Genomic DNA, 15617 nt, shown 5'->3' on the forward strand with positions numbered 1-15617 from the left:
AATAGATATCATATAGCCCTCAAACTTAAAAATATATACTGTTGGACCTTTAACAAAATAGTTGTTGAATGACTGATAAATGAAAGTGTTTGGGTCTTCTTCTTCTTCCTTCTTATGTTCTTTCTTCTTGCCTTCCTCCTCCTCTTCCTCCTCCTCCTTCGTCCTCCTCCTTCCTCCTCCTCCCCCCCCTCCTCCTCCTCCTCCTCCTCCTCCTCCTCCTCCTCCTCTTCCTCTTCTTCTGTGTTCTTACATGTGGCTGTAGTTCATTCACTTACTAGTACACTGCTATATACTAATCGATAGTATGACCATAACACATTCATTTGCCATTATAAAGATCATAGCTATGAATTTCCTGGACCCCTCCCTGGCCCAGTATAAATTTATTTTTTAGTTAATTTTTAACCTTATTTTTTTCTGAACATGGAAGGCATAAATACTCATTAAAGAAAGTTGGAAAGAACAGTAGAACACAAATTTTTTTTAATTACTACCCCCCTCAAGACAACTACTATTATTAAATGGTATACCTTTTTAAATCTCATTTTCTGTGAAATTCTTCATCAATTAGCAGCTATGACTGGATCACTATCATCTCAGCTTCCATTACTTCCTTCCTGTTATGAGTAGTTCACAAACCTCATTTTAATGATTTAACTAGAAAGAACTGCAGGGGAGCAAAATTTGCCACTCCAAACTGTCTCTTTGGGGATTATTTTAGGCTGATTATTTTTAAAAAACAGAAGACTCAGGAAGTTTTTCTTTTTCATCTCCCCCTTAACTGCCTACAAGAATTTATATAGAGGGCCTATAGAAGGAAGAGATATCCGACATAACTACATAGAATATGGGCTAAGTGTGATAGACTGTGGGGGGACTTAGCAAGGCCTGCTTGTTCATAGTCCTCTCTGAATCCCATTATCTCTGCATGGCTTGGCACATACCAGTATTTGTGAACCAAATAGCTGCTCTTCCCATTTTCCTGTAAAGTGTCTTCCTCCACTTTGAAGTCCCAGGCCCCTAACCTTTTCTCCTTAGCTCATGATGGCTTATAAGCCTTACTTGCCTGACTTATCCCTGGGCCTCATATTCTTTTTTTTTATATATATATTTTATTGATTTTTTACAGAGAGGAAGGGAGAGGGATAGAGAGCTAGAAACATCGATGAGAGAGAAACATCGATCAGCTGCCTCCTGCACACTCCCTACTGGGGATGTGCCCGCAACCAAGGTATATGCCCTTGACCAGAATCAAACCCGGGATCCTCGAGTCCGCAGGCCAATGCTCTATCCACTGAGCCAATCCGGTTAGGGTGGCCTCATATTCTTATGTGGTTCCTGTATGTACATAATTTTTGTCTCCTCTTAATCTGTCATATGTTATTTCTGCTATTAGACCAAGCAAATATCCTAGAAGGGTAGAAGAAAATTTTTTTTCCTCCCTGGCAGCATTAAATGTAAACAATCATTGGGGAATGGAAGTGGGCATGGAGAAAGGCGTTAGTAATAGACAAAAAAAAAAAAAAGAGGAAGTAGTGAGATTTAAGAAATCTTATTAAGTTCTTGAAATTCATATAAAGTTTCACATATGTTCTATTCTTGGTATTGTCAAAAGAACTCAGTCCAGCAAGTACAGATTCTACTTCACACCTCCACTTGAATCTCTTAAACGCATCATAAAGGGGCATAGAGCATTTTTAACCCCCAATTTTTACCTCTCATCTTCATTTAGCACAAGCTACGGCTATGCCTGCAACCCTTTCTACAAAGCATCCAGAAATACCCCACTTGACTTGTAATTCACAGGATTGTTACCTTCATTTCTTTGTACTCTGTTTCTCTTCCTCTTTTATTTCCAGACTTAAAATTTCCCAAAAAGCTAGCTGGCCATTACATGAGTCTCTCAAATAATTAGATAAGAGAAGAGAGTGCGGCCCAAAGTGTAGGCAGGGAGAAATTGGGGATACTCTTCTCCCAAAGGTTTTGGTGCCGTAGCAACCTTTATGACAGTAAAATCCTGAAATGTTACCTAGAAGACTTGTACCTAGTCCTAGTTTTTGGTGGGAGAAAACTATATATGAAAGAATCATTGCTGGTGCTTGTATCTGAGATATTTTTGTCTATGATAATTTGAATCTCCTACTTCTCCATAAAGTAGTTCTGCAAGAGTTTGCAAAAAATGAGTTCTACAACCAATGCTGTTGTCATAACCTGGTTATTATTTAACAGGAAAGGAGTGAAAGGGGAGACCACATAATATAGGCATGCTTCATACAGCCTTGTCAAAAGCTGCATGTAACACTCTCCAAGTCTGTTCCCTGCTTTTTGATGGGGGAAGGGACTGAACAAAGGCAGTTTAGAATATGCCTAGTAAGGTCTGAGTGACTTACCTACCTGTTTGCCCATCAATCACACCTCAAAGCAAGTCAGTGGCCAGGATGGGTGCCACTGCAAGCGTCCAAAATCTAAATAACTAAACTTTCAAAGAAAGGAAGTTTCCTTCTCTCTCTCTTTCTCTCTCTCTCTCTCTCTCTCTCTCTCTCTCTCTCTCTCTCTCTCTCTCAGCTCCAGGGCACCTGACTCCTGTGAGTCCATAGCAGGGGCAAGCTCCCCTCTGCCCACATGGCTCTTGGCCATGTTGGACTCCACACATGGACTAATAGGCTTTAGTCTGGCCTGAAGCTGAACCACACCCGGCTGCAACATGGAACGGAAGCTCTGGACACTGGCCTTGTTTCTGGCTCTGCTGAACTCCCAGCCACCCTTCCTTCCAGGACTGGCTTGGAGGAAATGGGACATTGGACTCAGAAAAATGTAGCTCAATGCAAATAAAATCTTCCACATGCCATCCTCCTGTGGGGGTTTCTGAAAATGCTTCTTTCAGTGGTGCCCCAAGAACCTCCACCTCACTCCCACGAGTGACCGGGGAGGTTAATTCTCTGGTAACGCGATCACTGGGTGTTTCGGTGTTGCACAGAAAAGTTTACATTGTCAAAAATGTGAAATTCGATAACTAAGAGAAGTGGTTATTCTCAGGTGAGTTAATGTGTAATGTACATATTGACGTCATAAGAGGGTAGTGTGTGCAAATTCTCCCAAAACAACTTAATCAGGGGCCTGGCAGGACAAAAATAGGTTTCTCAATCAAGGGATTTCTGAGAAAAGTTTAATAAAGGGGTTATCAGCAGAGACATGGACAGAATTAGGAAGATCTACAAGGCTTGATTTTTAACCCCAGAGTTGACCTTCAACCTAAGGGGTTAAGCTGGGAAAGGAGGCTCCCAGAATCGAGAGCCAGAACCACTAGAGAAGCAACAGAGAGCTGTGTAACAGGTCTTCGGTAGAGGATCATAGCTGATCTATGGAGCTCCTCCAAGAGCCAGGAAAACAAATACTCTATTCTTTTCCCACCCACTGAGCTCCTTCCAGGTCTCTCAAAGAGAAACTAGAGAGGTCAAGGGAACTTTGGGATGCAGTTCTTAAAGGGCAGCCTCTGGGGCACCACATAGGGCAGGGAAGAATGGCGAGTGGATGGGAAAGGTCAGAAGGAAATACTTTACACATGACACAAAATTTTTTCCCCCCTGAGTTTATCTAATGTTTTGTTGGTTGTTCTTTTATACAATCCTTTTGTTTCTAAAGCCTGGACAGAGCAAACACTGAGGAATTAGAGGCAGCTAGGCAATTAGGGATGGGAACACGGGAGGTGCAGCTAGTACCAGTGATGGTGAACCTATGACACGCGTGTCAGAGGTGACACGTGAACTCATTTTTTTGTTTGATTTTTCTTTGTTAAATAGCATTTAAATATATAAAATAAATATCAAAAATATAAATCTTTGTTTTACTATGGTTGCAAATATCAAAAAATTTCTATATTGGCACGAGTTAAGTTAGGGTTTTTCAAAATGCTGACACGCTGAGCTCAAAAGGTTTGCCATCACTGAGCTAGACCCTGCAGGCGGGAGCAGAAACCATACCCCGTCCCATCTACTAGTAAAATTACAGGAACAAAGGGCCCTGATCCTAGGCTAGACACATGGGGCCGGGTAAATAAGCTGGAACCCTGCTTAAAATGTGTGGATATTGCTAGAGCAGAATTCTTTGAACCTACCAATGGGAAGTTAGCAGGGCACATATTAACCCCTAGACAAAGAAGCTTCAGCAGCAAGTTGCTGGGGACCCCTCTCTGCTACAGAGAGCTTTGTTACTTTGCCTTCTCTAATAAAACTTTGCATTCGCTCATCTCTTTGTCCGTGAACTCACTCTTTGATTTTGAGAGACAACAAACTCAGACCCGAACAGGACATTTTGGCATCAATACTACCAGAGATTTGCCAAAGTAAACACACTTAAAGCACCGTTTCTGGTGCCTCAATGGAGCTACTGGATGGATGGAGGAAGTTGGCCATGCTACTGTTTTACGAACACATTTACATAATCCATATCTGCACATGAAGAGTCTCTCTTTACATGATAGCAGCCAATAGTAACTAATGAGGTAATCAATATTGTACTGATTTCTTGCAGTAAAGTAGCTACCCATCACCTCTGGGACTATCAATAATTTGTTTTGGGGTTATGATGGTGATTTAAAGAAGTTGGGTAATGCAGTGGAGTGGCTTTTCTGTGACCCCTGAATTCTCTTCATTTTATAGTGTTTCTCAATCTTGGATGCATATTAGAACCACCTGGGGAACTTTGAAAATCCAGATGCTGCCCCTCTGCTTCTGGCATCAGCTGTGAGGAGTGCTTGCTGCCATCTTTGGTGCGGGGCCGGAAGGATGGCGCTGGGCCATGAAGGGTTCCATAGTCTCCTGAAATTTATCCCCAGGGGCGGGGGCTGGGAGTGGCCGGTCTTTCCGCTTCCTCTGCATTGCTCCCGCCCCCGCACCACAGAGATGCGAACCTCCATTGTCCTAGCCCTCCCGCCCTCTTCCCGAGTGAATGCTAGAGCGTCTCCTCATCATTTCCTGTCGAGCTCTCTGGGGCGGATCATTGAGTGGCTTGTAGGTACCGGAAGTGTTGGGAGGGAGACCGGATGTGAGGGGGCGGAGCCAGGAAGTGAGGAGCGGGGCTTCTGAGGCGGCCCAGAGAGCGTTGGGCGGCGATTTGCACTCAGGGCCACCTGAGGGGCTCGGCGCTAGCGGTCCTCTGTGTCGTCTCCCGTGGCAGAGACACGCTTGTCGTCTCGGCGAAGGGAACTGTGTGGAGAGTCGGTTGACGGAAGGACATTTCTCTACCTGCGCCTGAGGCAAGTTGTGAAGAGGCAGGACTGGGGGTGGGGCCGGGTCGTCAGGGCGTCTGAGAGGGAAGACCCCCGCCCCCCACCTTTTACACCAGCTGAGTGGACACTAAGATGGCTGCCGGTTCCAAGGCACCCAACCCCGTGCAGACTCTGCAGGAGGAGGCTGTGTGCGCCATCTGCCTCGATTACTTCAGGGACCCCGTGTCCATCGGCTGCGGGCACAACTTCTGCCGAGCGTGTGTGACCCAGCTGTGGGGAGAGGAAGATGAGGGAGGCCGGGTCGAGTTACATCCGGAGGAGGAGGAGGAGGAGGAGGAGGAGGAGGAGGAGGAGGAGGAGGAGGAAAATGGAGGAGAAGAGGAGGAAGTGGAGGCTGCGGGGGCCGGTGGGGGCGGGGACACCCCCATGAGGGATGAAAACTATGAGGGCGACTTGGAGGAAGAGGTTGAGGAGGAGGAGGAAAGAGTGTTCGGCACCGGGAACATGGGCGGGTCCGACTGGGACAACATGGACTATGTGAGGGAGGACGACGACGACGATGGCGACGGCGACCACGACCACGACCACGACGACCTGGGGGTGGAGGTCGAGGAGGCCGAAGAAGAAGTGCTGGAGGAGGATGTGGAAGTGCTGCGGGACCCGCGTCTAGATCCTCGGCAGTGCTTCACGTGCCCCCAGTGCCGGAAGAGCTTTCCCAGCAGGAACTTCCGCCCCAACCTGCAGCTGGCCAACATGGTGGAGGTGATTCGGAATATGCACCCCACACCGGGTCGGGGCAGCCATAGGAATGAGCAGCGCATTTGTCCCAAACACCGAGAGGCCCAGACGCTCTTCTGTGAGGTGGACGAAGAGGCCATCTGTGTGCTGTGCCGAGAATCCTGGGACCACAAGCAGCACAGCGTGGTGACATTGGAGGAGGTGGTGCAGGAGTACCAGGCCAAACTGCAGGGGCATGTGGAACCTCTAAGAAAGCACTTGGAGATGGTGCAGAAGTTGAAAGCCAAGGAGGAGAGGCGGGTGGCCAAGCTGAACAGCCAGATGAAGTCAGAGCTGGCAGCTGTGGCCTCAGAGTTTGGACGGCTGACAAGGTTTCTGACTGAAGAGCAGGCAAGGCTGGAGCACCGCCTTCGAGAGATGTGCGAAGCCCAGCTGGGCCGGGCGGAAGCATCGGCCAGTCTTCTGGCTGAGCAGGCTACCCAGCTGAGCTGCCTGCTATATGAGGCCCAGGAACGGAGCCAGCAGGGGGCCCTGCCGCCGCCGCTTCAGGACATCAAGGAGACTTTCAATAGGTGTGAAAAGATACAGCTGCAGCCCCCAGAGGTCTGGTCCCCTGACCGGTGTCAACCCCACAGCCATGACTTCCTGACAGACACCATCGTGAGGAAAATGAGCCGGATGTTCTGTCAGGCTGTTCGAGTGGACCTGACACTGGACCCCGACACGGCTCACCCGGCCCTGATGCTGTCTCCTGATCGCCGGTGGGTCCACCTGGCAGAACGGCGGCAGGAGGTTGCTGACCATTCCAAGTGTTTCTCGGCCGACTGCTGCGTGCTGGGGGCCCAGGGCTTCCGCTCTGGCCGGCACTACTGGGAGGTAGAGGTGGATGGGCAGCAGGGTTGGGCCGTGGGTGTTGCCCGAGAATCATCTCATCATGAGGAGATGGGCTCTGGGGATTCCTCTGTGGGCACCGGGGATGCCAGTTCTTTCTCTGGCCATCACCGCCACCTCCACCTACCCCAGCAGCCCCTGCTCCAGAGGGAAGTGTGGTGTGTGGGCACCAATGGCAACGGTTACCAGGCACAGAGTTCGACGGAGCGGACGCTGCTGAGCCCACATGAGAAACCACGGCGCTTTGGTGTGTACCTGGACTATGAGGCTGGGCGCCTGGACTTCTACAATGCAGAGACTCTGGCCCACGTGCACACCTTTTCAGCTGCCTTTCTGGGTGAGCGCGTCTTCCCTTTCTTCCGGGTGTTCTCCAAGGGTACCCAAATCAAGCTGTGCCCTTGATCAGCTTACCACCCGCTGGGGCCCCTCTGGTCATCACTGGCGGAGGGTGGTCCAAGTTTTGGAGCTTGAAAGGCTCCCAAAATTTTCTGCATTGCTTCCTGCTCTTCCTTGACCCCAATTTTCCCTGTAGGAGCTTAAGGAACCTTTCTGGCCTCCAGCTCTGCCTCATCTGCATGGGTCCCTGATAACAGCTACCTAGTCTTCCCTTCCTGTCCACCCAGGGACCGAGTTTGAGTAAGGGAGGGGATATTTTATTTTATTAACTTGCCTGCTCTTCAACCTTCATACCAGTCCCCAGGCTGGAGGATTTGGGCAGGACTCACGACCCTCCCCATTCCAATTCCATTTTCTGATGGAAGTTATAGCTATGGAATTTGGAGGATTTTTGAGGGGAGGCAGGCTGGGCAAAAGGTAGAGCTGGATAATAACCATCTCCTCTAGGGAAGGAAGGCTTCCAAACTTTCTTCTATCCCAATTTCTACCTCCACAGACTGGCCAGAATTTAGTTTCAGTGAGATCCAGAGTGGTTGACATGATTGAAACCACATATCATTATATCGCACCCCCCCGGGTAAATTATTTTCTCACCCCTTTCCCCAGCAAACCACACCCTACCCTTTTCACTGCCATACTCTTTCCCCCTTTGTTCACTGGAGTTTCATGTTTCCATCCTCTCATGTCTTCCGTTTCATTCGATGAGCTCTGATGGGGTGCAGGATTTAGGTCCCTAGGAGAGCCTTAGGTATAATCCAGTGATGGCGAACCTATGACACACGTGTCAGAGGTGACAGGCAAACTCATTTTTTTTGGTTGATTTTTCTTTTTCTTTAATATATTTTATTGATTTTTCACAGAAGAAGAGAGAGGGATAGAGAGTTAGAAACATCGATGAGAGAGAAACATCGATCAGCTGCCTCTTGCACACCTCCCACTGGGGATGTGCCCGCAACCAAGGCACATGCCCCCGACCGGAATCGAACCTGGGACCTTTCAGTCCACAGGCCGACGCTCTATCCACTGAGCCAAACCGGTCAGGGCGGTTGATTTTTCTTTGTTAAATGGCATGTAAATATATAAAATAAATATCAAAATATAAGACTTTGTTTTACTATGGTTGCAAATATCAAAAAATTTCTATATGTGACACGGCACCAGAGTTAAGTTAGGGTTTTTCAAAATGGTGACACGCCAAGCTCAAAAGGTTCGCCATCACTGGTATAATCTATTTTTCTAATTACCCTTTGCCTTGTGTCATTTATCAGCTTTTGCCCTGTGCTTTGATGGCCCAGGTCAATTTACGTTCCTGGAGGAAAGGGAAGTTGGGTTGTGGAAATAAATTTAAAAAAGTTTTATTTGGAAAAAAATAAGAAAATCCAGATGCTGGTATTACAAACCTCTTAAGTCAGAATCTCTGGAATAAGACCCAGGCATAATTATTTGTAAGAGCTCCAATGTAGCCAAGTTTGAGACATACTCCTGTAAAACTCACACTAATTCTGATTGTCTACTGATTTAAACGTTTTAAAGGAAATTATATACTACTTTGTTGATAATTTTTTATGAAATAGAGGTTATAGAATTTACTGGGTTTGGAGCCTGGGAAAATCATAATTATATAAGGAATAAAAAATACCAGCAGCTAATAAAATAACCTGTGATAGTCCAGATAACTTGCATGTTTTACCTTTAATTTCAGAGTCCTTATCAGTATTCAAAGGAGCATAGAACTTTTAGAAATGCTTCAGTGAAGAACAGTTTATACTCTGTCCCTAATAAATGCAAGTGTTCATTTCCTCTCAGACAAGTCAGTAACAGACAACTATTTTCTGTCAACTGGACTGTATCCACCTATTTATTTCCCACAGCTCATTGGGCATCATTGGGAATGTAACAGGTTTTAGCTACTACCTAGTCCAGTTACTGTAGAATTAATAAATTACATAAGAGTTTAAAAAAATTATTAAGGCTGTTTTTTATTTTGAATTGTACTTGGCTATTTAAAAAATGGGTAGACAGAATTTTATTTTTGGTCTGTACTCAGTCAACCCAATTTCTATTATATTTAAAACTAGAACATTTTTCTATGTGTAGAATATAGCTACCGTGCAAGCCACAAATCAAATAATAATATACTTCCTAAAAGGTTCAATTTTTTAAAAATTCTTTATTAGTTAAGGTATTACAAATGTAAAAGGTTCAATTTTTGATACTTACAAAAATAAATGATAGAAATAAAGTTTGAAATGATTGGTTAAGAAATGTACCACACTTAAGAGAAGAGGATATAACCTCTGGCAAAATCAGAAAATACTGATGTTAAAAATATTCAATAAAAAGCTAATGGTTATTAAAGAGCAGAGAAAGCATAGTTGCCATGTGCCTAGCACAGAGGTGTTAGGTTATGGGTGATTTCATATTTTTCATACTGTATAAAATGAATGTATATATTTATGATCACAAATGGAAATAGGCAGTTCACTTACAGGTATCTGTGTTGGAAAAACCTTTGCTACTTAATTAATATTTGTCTCCCTCTGTTTAAATTGTGCACTAACTAAATAAACTTTCAATTATAAATTAGCTTCCTGATTAGATGGCTTAATGTATGTGCGTGTGCATGTATTGGGGGTGGTTATCTATTGATATGCAGTACAGAAATTTGAACTAGTAGGCAGTCAGTCATGTTTTTCATTGTCCATCACATTGACACTTGGGTGATACATCCATAAATCTCTGGGATGTTTGATTAGCATGAATCAGTCTGTGGTCATCCCTGGAATGCATAGTGGCAAAGCCAAGAAGTTTAGTAGGGAAAGGATGATCCACCTGAGGTTTTCTCAATTTGTCTCCTGAAGATTGCGAAGGCTAAATTTTCTATTACTTTTGGAGATTCTGAAGCATATAGACATAGTAAGGGTTCTGAGAAGGTCCAGAAAAGTTGGTTCATTTTAGTGGTCACAGCATTTCACATAAAATTTTGATACTTCAAAAGAGCTGGCTTTATGGGCATGTGACCTGTGTTGTCATATAGGGCCCTGTATTCAGAAGAGCATTGCTCTTGGTTCAGTGCAATTCTGTTGCCATCCTGAAATTTTTAATAATTTTATATATATATATATATATATATATATATATATATATATATATATATCTGAATTTATGTTTTATATGTGAAGTTGCATGGGGCAATGGAGCATGCACTTGAGGAGAGAAGATGAATGTGATATATGCATTCACCATTCCTTGCTGCTCCATTCATAGTTGTCTTTTGCAATATCCCATGAGAACAAAATTCTTGTAGAACCACAATGCATGAGACTCCACGCTAGTATAGGATAAGTATATAATAAGCAGGGGCATAGACAGCCATGAAAGGCCAAGGTTCCCCACGTGCATCAAAGCTTACTCTGAATGTAGAAAGAAGGCAATAGCATTCTTAGAAACACTAATGGCCCCAAATCCCTACCATATCCTTTCTTGTGTTCCTTACTTGCACTAGGCAACCACTTATACAGAAAATGATGACATAGAAGGAAAGGAAAACATTGGGCAACCCAACTTTAATTTCCTTTTCTTGCTTTTTGTCCTCCCTTACTGATCAGTTAGCTAAAAGTAGAGAGTGCCAATAAAACATGCACATATGAAAAAAGTGAAACAAAAACAGTTGAGATAGTTTTGTGCAGCATTTCCCTTTTTCTTGTAAGAGCAAAATATATAAGCATGAATGACGTATGAAATTGTATAATTTCAGTGATTCTGCATAGTTTATTACACAGTAGAGGCATAGTGCATGAATTTGTGAACGGGTAGGGTACAGCTGGCCGGCCCCGATGGGGGCCAATGGGGGCTGGGCCAGCAGGGGGGAGGGGACACAGGAGGTTGGCCGGCAAGCCCTGCCCCTGATTGGGGGGGGGGGCGATTGGGGATGGGGCTGGCTGGTGGAGGGCTGTGGGTGGTTGTGGGGGCTGATCAGGGCCCTGATCAAGCTGTTTGGCTGCACAGTGCGTCATAGTGACCAGTCGTTCTGGTTGTTCCATCATTCCAGTCACTTGGCTTTTATATATATATATATAAAACTAGAGCCCCAATGCACAAAATTCATGCAAGAATAGGCTTTCGCAGCCGGGGGCAGCTGCCTCCTCCCTCCCTCGCAGCCACAGCAGCTGCCTCAATTCCGTGGCTGCAGCCCTGGCTTCATCCTGGAAGGATGTCTGGAAGGACTTCTGGTCTAATTAGCATATTATGCTTTTATTATTATAGATTCTTCTACTCAAATCTAAAAATGGCATTGAACAATAATGATGAACAGTAAAGTTTTACTAAATGTTTAAATTTGTTTTAGCTTAGAACAATATTAAATAACAAACAAACAAACAAACAAACACCACTATAACAAGTCCAGAGAGAAACCAAGAAAGGACAAAGCTTCATATTAAAGGATGAAATTGGATTCAGTAAGAGCTGTAAACCATATGTATATTCTATTTTAAATTTATGTGAGATGTAATTTGGAGCTAATTGCTGGTTTCTCACTCAACTTCAAAGACAGGAAAGTCTTAGCTAGTCTTGCTCATGGATGACTCCTTATGAGTGTTGTTTTTGCTACAGAGACCACAAAGTACACTTTATTAGATAGTCCCTTGAGCTGTAAAGGAGGCTAGATAGAAGCTATGGTAGATAATATCAGCCAGAGTAATATCTGACCTTTTCGGTGTCCCATTCACATTGCTATTCTCTTCTTCAAATAAAACTTCTTCGTTCTTTGTATTTCTTGATCTGATTTCTATCAATTTTGCTATAAATGGACCCAAATTTGATGGAACATGTAGACACCATGTGGTTTACACAAGGTTGCTTAGCTAGTAAATAGAAGATCCAAGGCTAGAACCCATATCTCCAACTATCCCTTTTACTTGAAAAGAGTTGTACTGAACTTTTATTGACTATTAAATCATTTATGTAAATATTATTTGGGGCAACATATATGTTTTATGTTGTACTTTTTTCACTTTATTTTTATTTTTAAAAGATTTTTATTACTTTTTAGAGAGAGGAAGGGACAGGGAGAAAGAGAGAGAAATATCAGTGTGAGAGCAGAACATATCAGCTGCCTCCCACATACCCCCTACCATGAATTGAGCCAACAACCTGAGCATGTGCCCTGACTGGGAATCAAACCCAGCAACCTTTTGATGCACAGGATGATGCCCAACCAACTGAGCCACACCCACCAGGGCTGCACTTTTTTCACTTTAATTACTGAGATATAAACCTCCATCTGGCCCAATATATTTAGTTTCCACAAAATTTTTTTTTTCATATATAGTTTTTCAGACTTTGAAATAGTACTTCCTTGGCAATTCTATTAACCATTTGACAAGAAATTAGAAAAATAAACCCACTCTCTGCTTAATCAGCTCTTCAAAAGTTTTTCACTTAGAAATGTGTTTCCATCTCAGAAATGATTAGCGGATGGTCAAATTACAACAGGAGGAAGAATTATGAAAGAGTTTGAAGTGGAAGAAAATTGCTCACAAATAGAACAGTATTTTGAACAAGGGAGAAACTGGTCTGGCCATGATGTACATTGCCAGTTTCAATCATCACACTTTGGGCTCTAAGGGCCGGTCTTTCTTAACCTGCTGAATGCTTGAGCTTTACTGTCCAGAGTTTTGCTGGAGTTATATTGCTAAAAATAGGTATGTTATCCTGATGGTGGAAGGTGTGCAGCCAATTCAATGGCATTAAAGCAAGATCAAGCTAGCCTCTCTTTTCGATGTCATTATTATTATTGGGCTGAGAGTGTTTTTAGACTGCAGAGAGATGGTGGCCTCGCTCAGGGTCTTTACCCACAATGGCAGAGAGGGTCTTTAGATTCTTCAGCCTGATAGAACCAGTCAGAACTCCAGCTCATCCCTCACTCTCAGAGTTTGGGACATAGGAGAGAAATCCTGCAGGATGATGCCAGGAATAGCACCGTGTTTCTTCATAGACCTATCCATCTTTGATATGTATAATATTTGGAGAAAAGGCTATGATGTTTGGAACTTATTTTTAAAATGTAGAAATTACTAACAGAAGGTCTAAGAAGTGAGGGGCAACTGGGTATAGCCATGCAAGTTTTGTCAGGTCTAAGTATTTTTGCTGTATCCAGATGAGACAATGTAGTCCTGCTAACAGGGTTGTCATATAGGTCTTTGAAAACTCATTTATCCCTCACATACTAGTGAAATGCTTAACATCTGCCAGGGATAGAGACACCAATGGGGAACACTCATTCTGGTAAATCCCCACACCTGGACCCGGGTCCATGGGAGATAGGCCTGTGGATAAAGATCCCCTTCTCCTGGGTCCCATGTGGACCATTTGGGGTGGATCTTCTGCAGACCCTCAGGTGGGCACCTGGGGCAGTTGGGCTGCCTTTGCTAAAAGGAAGAACTTTCTACAGTGAACTACACAAGCTGTCGCCTCGCCTCGGGATCTGTACTGGAGGGGACTGAAGCTAAGACCACACATCTGCAGCTGTTCAGAAAAGCTGGAACAGGGAAAACACATAACTGAAATGTAAGCACCATCAAAGGACACTAACAGACACAAAGCAGGAACAGCTTGTCCCAAAAACATCTGAGTAAACTGCCACTACCTCCCGATGCAAACTTGAACAACCAAAATTATTCCCTTAATGACTGATCCAGCTGTTCAAGGGCAGAATTCTCTGACTTATGCAGACCTGGACCTCATAGATCAAAGTCCTTTGGACTGACCTTATCTTACCTTAGCCCAAAGGAGGGACTGTTAATGTGAAAAACAGCCTTGCTGGCAGCTAGACTGTGCTGTTCCCAACCAAACATAAATAGCATTCATGAGAAATAATGTCCAGAGAAGGCCACCCTGACTATGTCTGGAATTAGGCAGAGATAAGACCAGGTCTCAACAAAGAAAATCATTAAACAGTCCATCCCCTCTCTTGACTAAGAAAACTTAGTTTAGTTCCTCTACCAATGACAATTCTAGCCCCTTCTTAACCCTTCCACCTCTTTTTAAAAATATATATTTTTATTGATTTCAGAGAGGAAGGGAGAGGGAGAGAGGGATAGAAACATCAATGATGAGAGAGAATCATCTATCAGCTGCCTCCTGCACCCCGCCCCCGCTACTGGGGATTGAGCTCACAACCCTGGCATGTGCCCTGACTGGGAATCGAACTGTGGCCTCCTGGTTCATAGGTCGATGCTCAACCACTGGGCAATGCAGGCCGGGCAGCCTCCCATCTCTTAAAAAAATTAAAATACCCAATACAACATTGCCTCTGCCTGTTGCAACATGCAATTCAGAATTTACTTCTGCTTCCAAAAACCCTCTTTAGAATCCCTCAACAACTGCCTAAATCCTGTAATAACCACACCCATCCTCACTCTTTTACTGAAATGCCCCATGACTCCCATAGAGTGAATTCTTACTTGATGCAGCAAGCTAAATGAAGCTATGAGGTTTCTTTGTTTTGGGTGTATGAGTGTGTGTTTGTGGGGAGGGGGGTGACTAATAGGTGTATCCTGGTAATCTTTGGTTAGTAGACATTGACACTGGCCTCTGCTTGCTGCCAACTGATAAGCACCTTTCCTAAGGAAAAGAAAACTAGCCTTATCATTTCCAAAGGTCTGCAATTTTTCTTCTCTCTCCTCTTTCTCCAACATAAATTCTGTCATTGTCTTTGTTACATGGAAATGATCTATTATTGGTTTCTCTTGTATACACATAAAATAATTGGCTACTAACTATATATTTTTCTTAGTCAGTCTTTTATACTGTGGTAGATGTTTACTGAGAATTTGGCAGTAACAGCAAAGAGTCTACATTAGGCATCATATAGTTGATACATTAAATTCAACATTATATATCTCTCTATTTATAAACATTCTTCCAATATTTCTCCTTAGACTCCAGATTTGCAACAAGGTGTTTGACTCTTTTTCTTCTTCCCTACTCTGCAGCACACCAGAAAAAAGAAGGAAAAAACAAACAAACTACAAAATGTCACAAAATCCCCCCAAAGGAATATGATGCGATAAGACATTACTAAAGGTTGGGTGTTTCAAAATCTGGAACACTGACAACACCAAATGCTGGTGAGGACATGGAGCAACAGGAACTCTATTCATTGCTGGTGGAAATGCAAAATGGTACAGCTGCTTCGGGAAGATGGTTGGAGGCTTCTTACACAGTGAAACGTACTCTTACTATGTGACCCAGCAGCCATGCTCCTTGGTATTTACCCAAAGGAGTTGAACATTTATGGCTACACAAAAACCTACAGAGATGTTTATAGTACCTTTATTTATAATTGCCAACTTTTGGAAGC

The 15617-nt window shown here is 43.8% G+C and overlaps 2 protein-coding genes across 3 annotated transcripts in view; one reads left to right on the forward strand and one right to left on the reverse strand.

The window, feature by feature from the left end:
- The window catches only part of DMD (dystrophin), a 2279750-nt gene that overhangs the window by 1844588 nt on the left and 419545 nt on the right, over positions 1 to 15617 (reverse strand). The gene's annotated exons all lie outside the window — the stretch shown is intronic.
- On the forward strand, positions 5360 to 7504 carry LOC102424367 (E3 ubiquitin-protein ligase TRIM41-like). Of its 2 annotated transcripts, XM_006085658.3 has the most exons (3): positions 5360 to 5527; positions 5567 to 6841; positions 7389 to 7504. In XM_006085658.3, exons 1-3 carry the CDS (start codon positions 5360 to 5362, stop codon positions 7455 to 7457), a joined length of 1512 nt encoding a protein of 503 aa, XP_006085720.1. In that variant the 3' UTR covers positions 7458 to 7504. The 2 variants fall into 2 exon arrangements, with proteins under 2 accessions (XP_006085720.1, XP_006085719.1); XM_006085657.3 differs by lacking the exon at positions 7389 to 7504 and having other exon boundaries at positions 5567 to 7258.

The sequence above is a fragment of the Myotis lucifugus genome, unplaced genomic scaffold, assembly GCF_000147115.1.
Source record: "Myotis lucifugus unplaced genomic scaffold, Myoluc2.0 scaffold_20, whole genome shotgun sequence".
NCBI lineage: Eukaryota > Metazoa > Chordata > Mammalia > Chiroptera > Vespertilionidae > Myotis > Myotis lucifugus.